The 15,077-nt window shown below is 62.6% G+C and overlaps 2 protein-coding genes across 4 annotated transcripts in view; one reads left to right on the forward strand and one right to left on the reverse strand.

Moving 5' to 3' along the window:
• Nucleotides 1–2,785: 2,785 nt before the first annotated feature.
• Samd10 (sterile alpha motif domain containing 10) lies at nucleotides 2,786–7,621 on the reverse strand. 3 transcript variants are annotated; one of them, XM_042672273.1, is made up of 5 exons: nucleotides 7,475–7,621; nucleotides 4,474–4,655; nucleotides 4,222–4,393; nucleotides 3,598–3,698; nucleotides 2,786–3,412 (listed from the first exon to the last, which is right to left on the reverse strand). In XM_042672273.1, the coding sequence occupies exons 1-5, from the start codon at nucleotides 7,563–7,565 to the stop codon at nucleotides 3,266–3,268; spliced, it is 693 nt and encodes a 230-aa protein (XP_042528207.1). In that variant the 5' UTR covers nucleotides 7,566–7,621; the 3' UTR covers nucleotides 2,786–3,265. The 3 variants fall into 3 exon arrangements, with proteins under 3 accessions (XP_042528207.1, XP_042528209.1, XP_042528208.1); XM_042672275.1 differs by having other exon boundaries at nucleotides 3,317–3,412; nucleotides 3,558–3,698; XM_042672274.1 differs by having other exon boundaries at nucleotides 3,317–3,412; nucleotides 3,504–3,698.
• A 2,561-nt stretch (nucleotides 7,622–10,182) lies between these two features.
• Nucleotides 10,183–15,077, forward strand: part of Prpf6 (pre-mRNA processing factor 6) — a 48,099-nt gene continuing 43,204 nt past the window's right edge. Inside the window, exons 1-2 of the mRNA XM_042672241.1 lie at nucleotides 10,183–10,345; nucleotides 14,420–14,588. Coding sequence (XP_042528175.1) covers nucleotides 10,275–10,345; nucleotides 14,420–14,588 — 240 coding nt within the window. The 5' untranslated portion in view covers nucleotides 10,183–10,274. The remainder of the gene's footprint in view (nucleotides 10,346–14,419; nucleotides 14,589–15,077) is intronic.

Here is a 15,077-nt window from a genome sequence, read left to right on the forward strand (position 1 = left end):
TGGGGGTTTTTTGGGTCTGCATTGGGGCTTGAACGTTGGGCTTGGGCACGCTCCCTGAGCACTTCAGCTCAAGGCAAGTGTTCTACCACTTGAACCACAGTGCTACTTCTGATTTTTCTGGTTGTTAATTGGCCATTAAGAGTCTCACGGATTTTGCTGCCCAGGCTGGCTTTGCACTGTGATCCTCAGAACTCAGCCTCCTGAGTAACTAGGATTATTGCTGTGAGCCACAGGTGGCTGGTTTCAAGACCTTTCAAAATCTACTTGGCCTGAGGCCTACACAGAGTGCTCTACACAGAGGCAGGATTGGGCCCTGTGTAGAATTCAATCCATTGGTCCTTTCCTTGGAACTGTAAGCCAAAGGAGAGGCCAGTGTGCACAGTCTCCCCCAGTGAACCCAAGAGGAAGAGAGCATTGTTCTCATAATAAATACCCTCACCTTTTTTGTCAGTGTGGGATGTTGGGAGGGGTCAGTGTGTCACCCCAGGTACACCAAAGTTACAAGCTTTCCCTGTGTAAATCTGGATACAGTGGGATATGTGAGCGTCCATAAGCGTGCGTCTGACTGTGTGTCGGGTGGCATCCCGTGCTCGATCACAGTGTGATGTGATAGGTGCTCGTATCTGCACGTCCTGTACCATGTAAGATTGATACTCACCTGTATCTTAGTATCCAGGTGATTAGACCTTAGGGTACATATCTATATCTTAGCATAGGTTCATCTAGGGTATGACACCTCATGTAAATATTAAATATCTGTCTCACCAGGTGAAGGACCAATTGCTTTCTGTGTATCCAGATGTCACAGTATGGTGTGATACGGCAGAGTTGTGTACATCATGCATGTGCTGTGCAGTAGTATTTGTCTGTAATGACATCTGTGTATGTGAGGTTGTTATTCTACATCCATGGGAATCATTTCGTGTGTGTGTCTCCCTAAACACACAGGTGTGTTTATCTTTGTTGAGGCATATTGTTGTATGTCTGAATGTTATACCATTTTGTTTTTCTGTGTATGTGTCTATGGTTTATACCTCTGTGTTCCTATTTGTATGTCTGGTGGCTGTGTGTATGTGTGGCAGGTGGGTGCTCTGATCTGTGTGCTCTGTCAGGGCAACCTCTGTGTGAGAATGAATAGTGAGCTCTAACAGATGACCATATCGACTTCCTGAACTTGTGACTGGGCTTTTATTTGGGGGGAAAAAAAGTCTTTGCCAATTTGATTGAATGATAGGTCAACTTGGATTACGCAAGTAGGCCCTAACTCTTAACTTTCCCTGTGAGGACAAACAGGGAGATTTGAGGCAGAAGAGCGACGAGACACAATGTGTCCTTGAGCCAGTCCCAGTCAGGAGGAGCTGGGAAAAGCAAGGACGCGGAGGGAGTAGAGCCTTGCTGATTTCTTATCTATAGAACTATATATTTTTTCTTTTTCTCCTCCTCCCTCCTATTGTTTTTCTTTTTTGTGTTCACAGGATCAGAACCTTGTGCATGCTTTACCAATGAGCTACACTATCAGTCTCTGTTGTAGAAGCTACTATTCACAGTTCTTTATTACAGCAGCCCCACGAACACGTGTCTGGGTTGTCTGTCGGTAGCTTCTAGTGGGGGGGGTTGTGTGCTAATCCCTGGGTACCATTCACAAGCCCTTGCCTCAGGCTTCTTGTCCTCTCACTGGGGCCCCAGAGTTAACAGGAAGCACTTCCAGGACTTCACACCACTGCCTCCTAGTGATCTCCACTGCAGGTCCTATGCTAGATACTTGAGGTTTTTTGTTGTTGTTGTTATTTGTTGACATTTGTGGGGCCTGAACTCTGGGCCTGGGCACTGTCCCTCAGCTCTTCAGCTCAAGGCTAGTGCTCTTCTGGTTTTTTCTGCTTATGTGGTGCTGAGGAATTTAACCCAGGGCCTCATGCACATGAGGCAAGCACTCTATCACTGAGCCATCTTCCCAGCCCATATGCTAGATACTTGAACCCTGCTTCCTAGTGATCTCCCACTGCAGGTGCTATGCTAGATACTCCTTCCTCCCAGACCCAGCACTTTGGGCACTTACTTGTCAACCAGGTTTATTTCTGATTTTTTTTTTTTGTCAGAGTATAAAAAAGTGAGGGAAAAACAAGGAAGACAAGACAGGAACACTGGATAGACGAGTTAGAGGAGGGAGAGGGGCAGAGATGGGCCCTCTGACTGGAGGTGGACAGGGATACTGGGAGCAGCCAGGTATGCCAGGGGCCCCTGGTGGGTGGGGTACATACAGCATGAAAGGCATCAGGCCAGTGGTCCAAATTCTACTTGGTACCTGCAATGGTCTACTTCAAGTCCCAAGGGCAGCTCTTGGCACACAGACTGGAGGCTTAGCCTCACCTGTCCCTGAGATTTTCAAATTCCCTGGGGGGAAGGGGAAGGGCAGAAGAATGAGAAGGTGGCTGCAAAGACCACACTTATTATTCCTCTGCCAGGCAGCACCAGCCCCCAAACACCCAGGAAGGGGCTGCTCAGGTGCCTGGTGGCAGATGTGAGGGGAGATCCTCACGAGAGTCTCTCCTGTAAATGCACATTTTCTGGAGAAAACAACAAGAGGAGACCCACATCAGGACTGCTTCTTGAAGGTGGTCTCCAAGAGCCAGGGATTTGGGATGATGCCTAAAAGCGAGACTCTCCAGAAGGTAAGGCCAGAAGTGCTGCTGATCTCGGTGAGCTGAACAGGGCTGGAGACCTTTCAGTACCACATTTTGTCTTTGGGACATGGGCACCCTGGGCCTCTCTCTGCCTCTGATTTCAGGAGTAGGTGGCAAAGATTTCATAATGACTGAAGGCCTTGCCGCGGTGTCTGGCTGGGTTGGTGCCTACTCAAGGTCGTTACTCTGAACCATGGTTTGGGCCTGCTGGGAGGGGGAGGGTAGGGGCCAGAAACACAAGCCGAAGGGAGCCAAAGCAGATTGTCCCACTGTCAGCTGACTGGTGGCACCCGGGAGGGCACAGACTGGAGGAGTCAAGAGAATGATGGGTGAGCCAGGTAATGGCAGATGGTCACAAGGTAAAGGGAATGTAAATAAACAGACTCCCTGGGAGTCCGGGGCCATCCAAACCCCGTTCTGGCTCCAGGAAGCTGCCCTGCCTGCTGCAAGCAGCACCAGGGAGTGGGCCTGGGCTTGGGTCCCAGGAGGAGGGGCTCCACACAAGTAGCCCCTCCCCTCCCCCAGGGCACAGCCTGGATTGCCAACCAGAGGCATCTGAAGGTTGTGGTTCTGGTCCTGCCTGTTCATTGGGAGGGGTTTAGCCATTCGGGCATCCTGCCAGCGTCCAAGTGGGGCCAGCTCTGCCTCATCCTTGGCTGTGGGCTCCGGTCACAGTGTTGGGGTCTGGGGTCCAGGCCCGGGCAACAGCTACAGCATGTTTCCGAAGGAAGCTGTGGGAGGGACAGGTGTGAGAAAACCGGTCTACCACCTCTCACTCCTTGCCAGGGCCTCCAGTGGCCCTTTTCCCATGACACCACTCGCCCTGCACTTTGGGCTCAGTCGCCCTCAGTCCGGCGCTCCGATCCTCCCACTGACCTTGGCTGAGCAGCTGTAGGCTCCGCCCCTCCTCCCGCACCTGCAGGCGGAGCACCTGCTGCAGCACCTCCTGTCTCTGTGCCTCCTGCGCCAGTCCCATCCGCTGCAGCTTCTCTGCATTCAGCCGGAGCAGTGCTCGGCCTGGGGAAAGAGGGGAGAGGAAGGAGGGCCCCAGCAAGGCCAACAGGTACACCAAGGCAGACAGTGCCTCAGAATAAATTGAAAAAATAAGCCGGGCACCAGTGGCTCAGACCTGTCATCCTAGCTGCCCCAGGAGGCAGTTCAAAGCCAGCCTGGGCAGGAAAGTCTGTGAGACTCTTATCTTCAATTAATCACCAGAAAACCAGAAGTGGCGCTGTGGCTTATGTGGTAGAGCGCTTGTCTTGAGCTGAAGAGCTGAGAGACAGCACCCAGGTCCAGAGTTCAAGCCCCACAACCGACCCCCCCAAAAAAAATTGAAAAAAAAAAAAAAAAAGCAAGCCAATGCAGGGACAAGAAAGAAAGGGGAGGCTAGGTAAAGAAGTACCTGATGAAGACAGAACAGTGTGATTGGAAGGGACACAGACACACACAGTAAAGACCCAGCAGGGAATGTGGCTCAGAGAGCGTGGGAGCCTGAGGGAGGAGGTGCTCTCTGCAGACGCTGCCCATGGCCCCAGCATACCAGTGATGGCGTGCTGGGAGAAGGCCTCGACATAGACAAGGTAGTTGTGGGGACAGTGCTTCTTGAGCCACTTGCAGACGTCCTGCTGGCTCCACAAGACCACAGGCCGGGTCAAGCCACCCAGTGAGGGACTTGTGTGGTACAGGCCGTAGTGCTCAGAATACAGACGGCCCTGCAAGGAAGGACGGACGGCATGTGGCGTGGGGGCGACAGCAGAAAGGAGGGGCTCGGGCTGGGTGGGCAGGCAGGCACCTGGGAGGCCTCTGTGCCAGGCTGCGGAAGAAGCTTGACTGGTCTGCTGCTGGAAGCCCTCTGGCTCCGGGAGTCGTGCCATGTGAGGCTTGTGCCCGGTGTCCGAGGCAGGTGGCAAGGGATGCTCTCCGCTGACACAGTGTGCTCCAAGAGGGTCCGGCAGAAACTCAAGTGGGCAGTGGCTGTGTGCAGGTTGCCCAGTCAGAGTGGTTATGGCCGGGGCCAGAGATTAATCTCCCCCCTCCCCCCCCCCAGAGCCAGGGCCAGAGGCTCATCCTACCCCCTCAAGAACCAGGCCCAGAGGCTCATCACCCCCCCCCCACCGAGAACCAGGGCCAAAGGCTCATCACCCCCCCACCGAGAGCCAGGCCCAGAGGCTCATCACCCCCCCACACCGAGAGCCAGGCCCAGAGGCTCATCCTACCCCTCCAAGAACCAGGCCCAGAGGCTCATCACCCCCCCACACCGAGAACCAGGGCCAAAGGCTCATCACCCCCCCACACCGAGAGCCAGGGCCAGAGGCTCATCCTACCCCTCCAAGAACCAGGCCCAGAGGCTCATCACCCCCCCACACCGAGAACCAGGGCCAAAGGCTCATCACCCCCCCACCGAGAGCCAGGGCCAGAGGCCCCCCCCCCCATCAGAACCAGGGCCAGAGGCTCATCATTCCCCCACTGAGAACCAGGGCCAGAGGCTCATCTTCCCCCCTCCCCCCCCCCCCAGAACCAGGGCCAGAGGCTCATCATTCCCCCACCAAGAACCAGGGCCAGAGGCTCATCATTCCCCCACCAAGAACCAGGGCCAGAGGCTCATCATTCCCCCACCAAGAACCAGGGCCAGAGGCTCATCATTCCCCCACCAAGAACCAGGGCCAGAGGCTCATCATTCCCCCACCAAGAACCAGGGCCAGAGGCTCATCCCACCCCCCCCTACCAACAGCCAGAGGCCCCCCCCCCCCAGAACCAGGGCCAGAGGCTCATCATTCCCCCACTGAGAGCCAGGGCCAGAGGCTCATCCCAACCCCCCCTACCAAGAGCCAGAGGCCCCCCCCTCAGAACCAGGGCCAGAGGCTCATCATTCCCCCACCGAGAGCCAGAGCCAGAGGCTCATCCCACCCCCCCCACCAAGAGCCAGAGGCCCCCCCCCAGAACCAGGGCCAGAGGCTCATATCCCCACCCCTTCATCCCCCCAAGAACCAGGGCCAGAGGCTCCCCCCTCCAAGAACCAGGCTAGAGGCCCCCCTCAAGAACCAGGGCCAGAGACTCATCACTCCCTAAGAACCAGGGCCAGAGACTCATCACCCCCTAAGAACCAGGGCCAGAGGCTCATTCCCTCCTAAGAACCAGGGCCAGAAGCTCCCCCATCCCCCCAGAGAACCAGGGCCAGAGGCTACCCTTCCTCCCAGAACCAGCTCCTTGCCTAAGCCATCTTCCCTCCACCAATGAGGGGAGCAACTTCCCTACTAAGGACACCCCAGACCCCTAAGGCAGAAGGAAGTATGTGAGAGGTTTGTGTGTGTGCCTGTGCCAGTATAAGGGCTTGAACTCAGGGCCTCACACTTGCTGCGATTTCTTGCTCATGCTGGTGCTGAACCACTTGAGCCAGGCCCCGAAAGTCCTATAGAGGACTCCTCCCCTCTAACTCCACACAGCAAAGATAGCTTGAATACAGCCCACAGGCTTCTCCTGGTGCTTTCCCAGGAACCATAAACCCACGGTTAGGTGAGGGTACTGTTTCCATACCCTCCCTAGCTGCCTTGGTTCTTGCCTTAGGCATGCACATCCCATACAGAACAGAGTATACACACAGGATGGGTCTTAAGGACAAAGCTGGTCGCATTTCCTGAAGGCCCTCAAGTGAGGAGGTCTGGCTGGGGCTGCTGCTGCTCGCACCGAGGCCGGTTCCCAGTTCTAGCACCCCACCTGGTGTTTGAGACTCACCAATGAGGAGTGACCAACAAGCCTGAGCTCAAGCCAGCTACAGGGACTTTTCAAACGCATGCGGGATTTTCCTGCTGTTTCTCCTCCACAGGGCCCAGGACACGGTAAGAAGGAGTGTCTCCTAGGCCTGGGTTGTTCAACACCGGGTATGGATTGCAACCATGTGTTCGAGACTTTCTTCCCACACAACTCCTGAGACTGGCCATGTTTGGGCTTTGTGGTAATTTCTGAGATTACCAATGACCTAACTATGGGTAGGGCTGATTCTGTGTCCTTGCGGCTTGCTGGTCCAGGTCTGGGTGCACAGAGGCTCTCCACAGCACTGCAAGGGAGCGGATGGTAACCGACTCCTGGGGCCTGTCTGCAGGTCAGCGCTGGGGGCTGGGCTCGGGCTCCAGTCTCCGTGCGTCCCGGCCCTAAACGGGCAGACAGGAGACGGTCCCCGCGCCCGCGCCCGCGCCTGGCCACCTCCTGGCAGAGGTCCAAGGACCAGCCATGCTTCCAGGCTGGGGCGGGCGTGGCGCTGTCAGAGTCTGTCAGGTGCGCACCGTCTTCTCCCAGCTTCCACCTTCCCTGCCCCCATCCACACCTTGGCACTCGGCCCTGGTCACCCTGAATTTGAGGTTTAAGGTCGGATACAGGGCGCGGCCACCGCCCCAAGGCAGCCCCGGGTACCGTGGAGCCCGCACCTTCCAGGGGACACCGGGGGACACCGGCGCTGGCCTCCGAGCTTCCCGGGCCTCTGCTGGGCTCCGGGAAAACCAGCCCGCCGCCCGGGCCCCGCCCCCGCCCCGCCCGCGTCCCGCAGGCTCCGGCCCCGCCGCAGGCTCCGGCCCCGCCCGCGGTCCGAGTTCCGGAAGCCGGCCGGCCGGCCGGTGGCGAGCCCGGCGGCGAGCCCGGCCCCGCAGCCCTCCCGCCAGGGCTGGCCGCGCCCGGAGGGAAGGGCGGTCCGCGCGGTGGCAGCCTGGGACGCGGCCCCGCTCCCCGGGCTGAGGCCGCCCCGCCCGGCCCCCGCCCCGCGAGGCCGGCCGCCCCCCGCCCCGGCCCCGCCGCCGGCTCACCGTCCACATCCCGGCGCTCCCCGAAGCCCGGGCGCACAGCCCCGGCGCGGCCTCGCGGGGGGCTGAGCTTGGACCTCAGCTCGGTGAACATGGGGCCCGCGGGTGCGGGGCCCGCGCGCGCGGCCCTCGCCGGGCGCAGGGCGGCCAGTGTGGCCCGGGGCAGCGCGCGCCCGCCCGCCCGCCCGCCGGCCGGGCCCCGCGCCGCCCGCCCGCGAGTCTGCGCGGAGGCACCTGCCGCCGCCGAGCCCGTGCGCCGGGCGCGCTCCGGGGCGCCGGGGCGGCGGCGCGCGGCCGCGCGTGCGGAGGGCGTCCGCCAGGACAAAAGGCGCTGTGCGCACCTGGGCTCCGAGCGCGGCCGGGGCCGGGCGCTGAGGGCGGGCGGCCTGCACCCGGCTTCCTGCCTAGTGAAGGTACTCAGCCGCCGCCGCCTTCTCCTTCTCTTTCTTCTTCTTCTTCTTTTCTCCTCCTCGTCCTCCTCCTCGTCCTTCTCCTCGTCCTCTTTTTTTTTTTTTGCCAGGAGCAGGGACTGGGTCTGCCCCTTGTTTGGCTTGCTTGGAGCTTTACCACATGAGCCATGCTTCCAGCTCAGCTTTTCTGCTGTTTATTTTGGAAATGGAGCCTGTCCAACTTTTCTGCTTGGGTTGGCCTCAAACTGTGATCCTCCAGATCTCACTGTCGTGAGTAGTTAGGATTATAGGCGTGCAGGTGTGTGCCACCACGCCCCCTGCCCCCTTCGGCGGTCCTAGGGCCTACGCACTGTCCTGCAAGGCTAGCACTCTGGCGCTTAAGCTACCACTACACCTCAGCCCTCCCCCCCCTTTCCCTCTCTCTGCCTGAACTCTGGGCCTGGGCGCTGTCCCTCAGCTCTTCAGCTCAAGGCGAGCGCTCTACCACTTGAGCCACAGCACCACTTCCAGCTTTTTCTGAGTATGTGATGCTGAGGAATTGAACCCAGGGCCTCATGCGTGCGAGGCAAGCTCTCTACCACTAAGCCACCTTCCAAGCCCCACTTCAGGCTTCTTTTGACTAATTGGAGCCGAGTCCCGCGGACTGTTCCACCCCAGCTGGCTTTGAATCTGGATCTTCAGATCTCAGCCTCCTGAGTAGCTAGGATTGCAGACGTTGAGGCACCAGTGCCTGGCAATCTCTTGATCTCCTAGGAGGCCTCTCCCTCAAAAGAACTCCTTCTTCCCCAGAGAAACCCCTAAATCTGGCTCACTTCCCAGGGCAGAGAGGAGATCAGAGCTCAGTAACTGAAAGAGGCTTGTGTTGGGGAGCAGGGAAGAAGTGCCAAGATTGCAGGAGAGGAAGAGAAGTGTCTCCTCCCCAGTAAGATGTCCTAGAAAGTCAGGAATGGTGGTCCACACCTGTAATCCTTGCGACTTTGGAGGCTGAGAGCAGAGGGCCATGGCTCCACATGCCAAGGTGAAATGTTGGTGAGACATTTATCTCCAACTAAGGAGCTTTTCAAAAGCCAGAAGCAGAGGTGTGGCTTCAGTTGGTAAAGTGTTTAGAGTGCCAGCCTGGAGAGAAAAAGCCAAGAGAGAATGCAGGCTCTGAGTTCAAGCCCTAGTCCCAGCACACACACGCGCGCACGCACACACACACGCGCACACACATACGCGCACACACTCGCGTGCACTCATGCACACACACGTGCACACACATAGGCGCACACACACACTCGCGCGCGCACACATATGCACACACACGCGTGCACACACATAGGCGCACACATACGCACACACATGCGTGCACACACACACGCACACACACACGCGTGCACACATACGCACACACACATGCACATACATAGGCGCACACACACACTCGTGCGTGCACACATACGCACACACACACGTGCACGCACACATAGGCGCACACACACATAGGCGCACACACACATAGGCGCACACACGCGCGCGCACACATACGCACACACACGCGCGTGCGCACACACAGGCGCACACACGCGCGCACACATACGCACACACACACGTGCACACACACATAGGCGCACACACACGCGCGCGCACACACGCTGACCGCTGCTGCTGGCTCACGACTACTTCTAGCCAATCAGGAAGGTGAGATCTGAGGGCCACATTTTGAAGCCCGCCGGGCTCACACCAACGAACACCGCACACCAGAGGCGAGGCGTGGCCCGCGTGGAAGAGCGCCCTCCGGGACTGGAAAGGGAGCCCCGCCCCGGCGCCCACCGAGAGGACAGCGGCCCGGCCGCCGCGGCTCTCTCGCTGCGCGGCTGCTCGGGGAACCGCAGGCGTCCGCGGCACGGGGACGCTACCGGGTGCCGGCCCCCACGGTCCGGATGTGCAGTGGCGGGGACCGAACCCGGGCCCCGGGGCTCGGGCCGAGCGTGTGGGCAGCGTGTGTACAGGGCCCGCGGTCGGCCGGGCTGGAGGGAGGTGGGCCGGCCGGGGCCCGCTCCGAGGCAGGCCCGCGCGCCGCCCGGGGCCCGGACACCGAGCTGCTTGGAGCTGGGGCCTCGGGTTTGGCTGGGCGGCGAGCGGGGCGACCCGCTGCTTGCCTGTGGTCCTCCCGGCCACTGGCAGGCGCTGTCGCACCCAGCCCGCCGCAGGCGCGCCTCGCAGGAGCGTCGGCAAACGCGCGGGGGCGGTGCATCGGCGACTTCCGCCTCGGAGTCCTGGGGGGCGGGGCTTCTTTCTGGACTGCTTCCGGAGCGCTGAGCCGCGACGCTTCGGGCGGCGCCGCGGACGGTTCTGCGGCTCGGGGCCGGCGGCGTTTTCGTCTTTTCTTCGGTCTTCTCCTCGCCGTCGCTATGAACAAGAAGAAGAAGCCATTCTTGGGCATGCCCGCTCCGCTCGGCTACGTTCCGGGGCTGGGCCGGGGGTGAGGCCCGGACTGCGCGCGGCGCGGGGACGGGGCGGGAGGGGACGGACGGGGCGGGAGGGGACGGGGCGGGAGGGGACGGACGGGGCGGGAGGGGGACGGACGGGAGGGGACGGGGCGGGAGGGGACGGACGGGGCGGGAGGGGACGGGGCGGGAGGGGACGGAGCGGGAGGGGGACGGACGGGGCGGGAGGGGACGGAGCGGGAGGGGACGGAGCGGGAGGGGGACGGACGGGGCGGGAGGGGACGGAGCGGGAGGGGACGGAGCGGGAGGGGGACGGACGGGGCGGGAGGGGGCGGACGGGGCGGGAGGGGACGGAGCGGGAGGGGACGGACGGGGCGGGAGGGGACGGACGGGGCGGGAGGGGACGGAGCGGGAGGGGGACGGGGCGGGAGGGGACGGACGGGGCGGGAGGGGGACGGACGGGGCGGGAGGGGACGGACGGGGCGGGAGGGGACGGGGCGGGAGGGGACGGACGGGGCGGGAGGGGACGGGGCGGGAGGGGGCGGACGGGGCGGGAGGGGACGGGGCGGGAGGGGACGGACGGGGCGGGAGGGGACGGGGCGGGAGGGGGACGGAGCGGGAGGGGACGGACGGGGCGGGAGGGGGACGGGGCGGGAGGGGACGGGGCGGGAGGGGACGGGGCGGGAGGGGGATGGACGGGGCGGGAGGGGACGGACGGGGCGGGAGGGGACGGACGGGGCGGGAGGGGACGGACGGGGCGGGAGGGGACGGGGCGGGAGGGGGACGGACGGGAGGGGACGGACGGGGCGGGAGGGGACGGGGCGGGAGGGGACGGGGCGGAAGGGGGCGGACGGGGCGGGAGGGGACGGACGGGGCGGGAGGGGACGGACGGGGCGGGAGGGGGACGGACGGGGCGGGAGGGGACGGACGGGGCGGGAGGGGACGGGGCGGGAGGGGATGGACGGGGCGGGAGGGGACGGGGCGGGAGGGGACGGACGGGGCGGGAGGGGACGGGGCGGGAGGGGGACGGACGGGAGGGGACGGACGGGGCGGGAGGGGACGGGGCGGGAGGGGGATGGACGGGGCGGGAGGGGACGGACGGGGCGGGAGGGGACGGACGGGGCGGGAGGGGACGGGGCGGGAGGGGATGGACGGGGCGGGAGGGGACGGGGCGGGAGGGGACGGACGGGGCGGGAGGGGACGGGGCGGGAGGGGGACGGACGGGAGGGGACGGACGGGGCGGGAGGGGACGGGGCGGGAGGGGGACGGGGCGGGAGGGGATGGACGGGGCGGGAGGGGACGGACGGGGCGGGAGGGGGACGGACGGGGCTGGAGGGGACGGACGGGGCGGGAGGGGGACGGACGGGGCGGGAGGGGGACGGACGGGGCGGGAGGGGACGGACGGGAGGGGGACGGACGGGGCGGGAGGGGACGGACGGGAGGGGGACGGACGGGGCGGGAGGGGACGGACGGGAGGGGGACGGACGGGGCGGGTAGGGGACGGACGGGGCGGGAGGGGATGGACGGGAGGGGGACGGACGGGGCGGGAGGGGACGGACGGGAGGGGGACGGACGGGGCGGGAGGGGACGGACGGGAGGGGGACGGACGGGGCGGGAGGGGACGGACGGGGCGGGAGGGGACGGACGGGAGGGGGACGGACGGGGCGGGAGGGGACGGACGGGGCGGGAGGGGACGGACGGGAGGGGGACGGACGGGGCGGGAGGGGACGGACGGGAGGGGGACGGACGGGGCGGGTAGGGGACGGACGGGGCGGGAGGGGATGGACGGGAGGGGGACGGACGGGGCGGGAGGGGACGGACGGGAGGGGGACGGACGGGACGGGAGGGGGACGGACGGGGCGGGAGGGGACGGACGGGAGGGGACGGACGGGGCGGGAGGGGACGGACGGGAGGGGGACGGGGCGGGAGGGGGGGGACGGTCGGGGTGGGAGGGGACGGACGGGAGGGGGACGGATGGGGCGGGAGGGGACGGGGCGGGATGGGGGGGACGGACGGGGCGGGAGGGGACCGGGCGGGAGGGGGACGGACGGGGCTGGAGGGGACGGGGCGGGAGGGGACGGGGCGGGAGGGGGGGGACGGACGGGGCGGGAGGGGGGGACAGATGGGGCGGGAGTGGGGGGCACGGACGGGGCGGGAGTGGGGGGCACAGACGGGGCGGGAGGGGGACAGATGGGGCGGGAGTGGGGGGCACGGACGGGGTGGGAGTGGGGGGCACGGACGGGGCGGGAGGGGGACACACGGGGCGGGAGGGGGACAGATGGGGCGGGAGTGGGGGGCACGGACGGGGCGGGAGGGGGACAGATGGGGCGGGAGTGGGGGGCACGGACGGGGCGGGAGGGGGACAGATGGGGCGGGAGTGGGGGGCACGGACGGGGCGGGAGGGGGACGGGGCGGGAGTGGGGGGCACGGACGGGGCGGGAGGGGGACACACGGGGCGGGAAGGGGACAGATGGGGCGGGAGTGGGGGGCACGGACGGGGCGGGAGGGGGACAGATGGGGCGGGAGTGGGGGGCACGGACGGGGCGGGAGTGGGAGGCACGGACGGGGCGGGCACGGACGGGGCGGGAGTGGGGGGCATGGACGGGGCGGGCACGGACGGGGCGGGCACGGACGGGGCGGGACTGGGGGGCATGGACGGGGCGGGAGTGGGGGGCACGGACGGGGCGGGCACGGACGGGGCGGGAGTGGGGGGCACGGACAGGGCAGGGGACAGCTTGGTGGCTGCGGTCTTGCCCTCCAGCCGCGAGGCACTCATCCGGGGGCCCCAGAGGAAGACTGTGCAAACTGCCCATGCTAGCTGTCCAGGGCCTGGGGGTGAGAGCAGCAGTAGGTCCGGGCAGGACCCTCGGTGGTCTGGCTTCATCCCTGCGGGTCGCTGTGGCCACCGAGGAGACAAACAGTGGGGCTTACCAGACAGGGCTTTCAGCCCCAAGCAGGACGAGGAGGGAGCCCTGGTGTGTAGAAGAACGCTTCCCCCCTTTGCCTCAGGCTGACTGAGGCTCACCATGTGGGGTTGGTCACCACTGATCACTGCAGGCTGCCATGCTCAGGCCTCAGGGACATGGTGAGGCTGGTGCTTGTGTGTCCATGCTCTGCCAGGCTGTGATTCCCTTTGTTGGGTAAATCAGCAGTCATTAGCCTCTTTCTTGATTGTTCATCCGTTCAGAAAAAACAGACCTTTCTTGATGGTGGTATTAGAAACTGCATGCTGTGCGCAGGACTCAGATGCTTCACCATCTTCGGAGGACCTGGATATCCCCACTACAGGCTTGGTGCTTGTGTAAATAAGCACATAACAGGTTCCAGAGAGCAGGGGATTTTGAGGGTGCAGCTGTCACACATGGTAGAGTAGAGGAACAAGCTTTTTTTTTTTTTGTCCGTTGTGGGGCTTGAACTCAGGGCGTGGGCACTGCCCCTAAGCCTTTTTGTGCTCAAAACTAGTGTCCTACCACCTCAGCCACAGTGCCACTTCCAGTTTTTGAATGGCTAATTGGAAATGAGTTGTTTTTTTTTTTTTTTGGTCGGTCGTGGGGCCTGAACTCTGGGCCTGGGCACTGTTCGTCAGCTCTTCAGCTCAAGACTAGCGCTCTACCACTTGAGCCACAGAGCCACTTCCAGCTTTTCCTGTTTATGTGGTGTTGAGGAATAGAATCTGGGGCCTCATGCATGCAAGGCAAGCACTGTACCACTGAGCCACCTTCTCAGCCCATGGAGATAAGAGTCTTACGGGGACTTTTCTGCCTAGACTGTCTTGGAACTGCAGTCCTTAGATCTCAGCCTCCTCAGTAGCTAGGATTACAGGTGTGAGTCACTGGCTCCCAGCTAGGAAAAGTATTACGTGTGGAGGTAATTAAAAAAAAGTGGGGTGGACAGAAATTGTCTGTAACCTACTCAGGGTCGGTGAGATGTTCAGGCAAGTGGAGAAGACCAGTAGTGTTGGGCAGCATGGTTTGAGAACACAATTTGCTGTCACTAGAAGTTTTGGGGGTTCCCAGAGGGATTATACAAAGAGATGTTAATAAGTGCTGAGCAGTGGTGGAGGAGAATCAGATTCACCCAGGTAACAAGTGTCTTGGGGCCTCTTCCAGTGCCACTGGCTTCACCACACGGTCAGATATTGGACCTGCTCGGGATGCAAATGATCCTGTGGATGATCGCCATGCCCCACCAGGCAAGAGAACTGTGGGGGACCAGATGAAGAAAAACCAGGCTGCTGATGATGATGATGAGGATCTGAATGACACTAACTATGATGAGGTACTTTCCTGGCTATTCCTTCCAGTTAATAGAAGGACTGACCTGCCTCTGTGCTATAAAGGGTTTGGATACGCCGGGCACTGGTGGCTCACGCCTGTAATCCTAGCTACTCAGGAAGCTGAGATCTGAGGATCGCGTTTCAAAGCCAGCCCGGGCAGGACTCCTATCTCCAATAAACCACCAGAAAACCGGAAGTGGTGCTGTTGCTCAAGTGGTAGAGCACTCGCCTAGAGCTGAAGAGCTGAGGGACAGCGCCCAGGCCCAGAGTTCAAGCCCTAGGACCGACAAAAAAAAAAAAGGGGGGGGGGGTTTGGATTCATGGAACATCTTTAGCATTTTGAGAGAGGAGAGCAGTAAGAGTCTAAAGAAAAGAAGCTCCCTCTCCCCCCTTTTTTTTGTCGGTCATGGGGTTTGAACTCTGGGCCTGGGCGCTGTCCCTCAGCTCTTCAGCTCTAGGCTAGCACTCTACCAGTTGAGCCACAGTGCCAC

The sequence above is a fragment of the Dipodomys spectabilis genome, unplaced genomic scaffold (assembly GCF_019054845.1).
Source record: "Dipodomys spectabilis isolate Male_0828 unplaced genomic scaffold, ASM1905484v1 ptg000692l, whole genome shotgun sequence".
NCBI lineage: Eukaryota > Metazoa > Chordata > Mammalia > Rodentia > Heteromyidae > Dipodomys > Dipodomys spectabilis.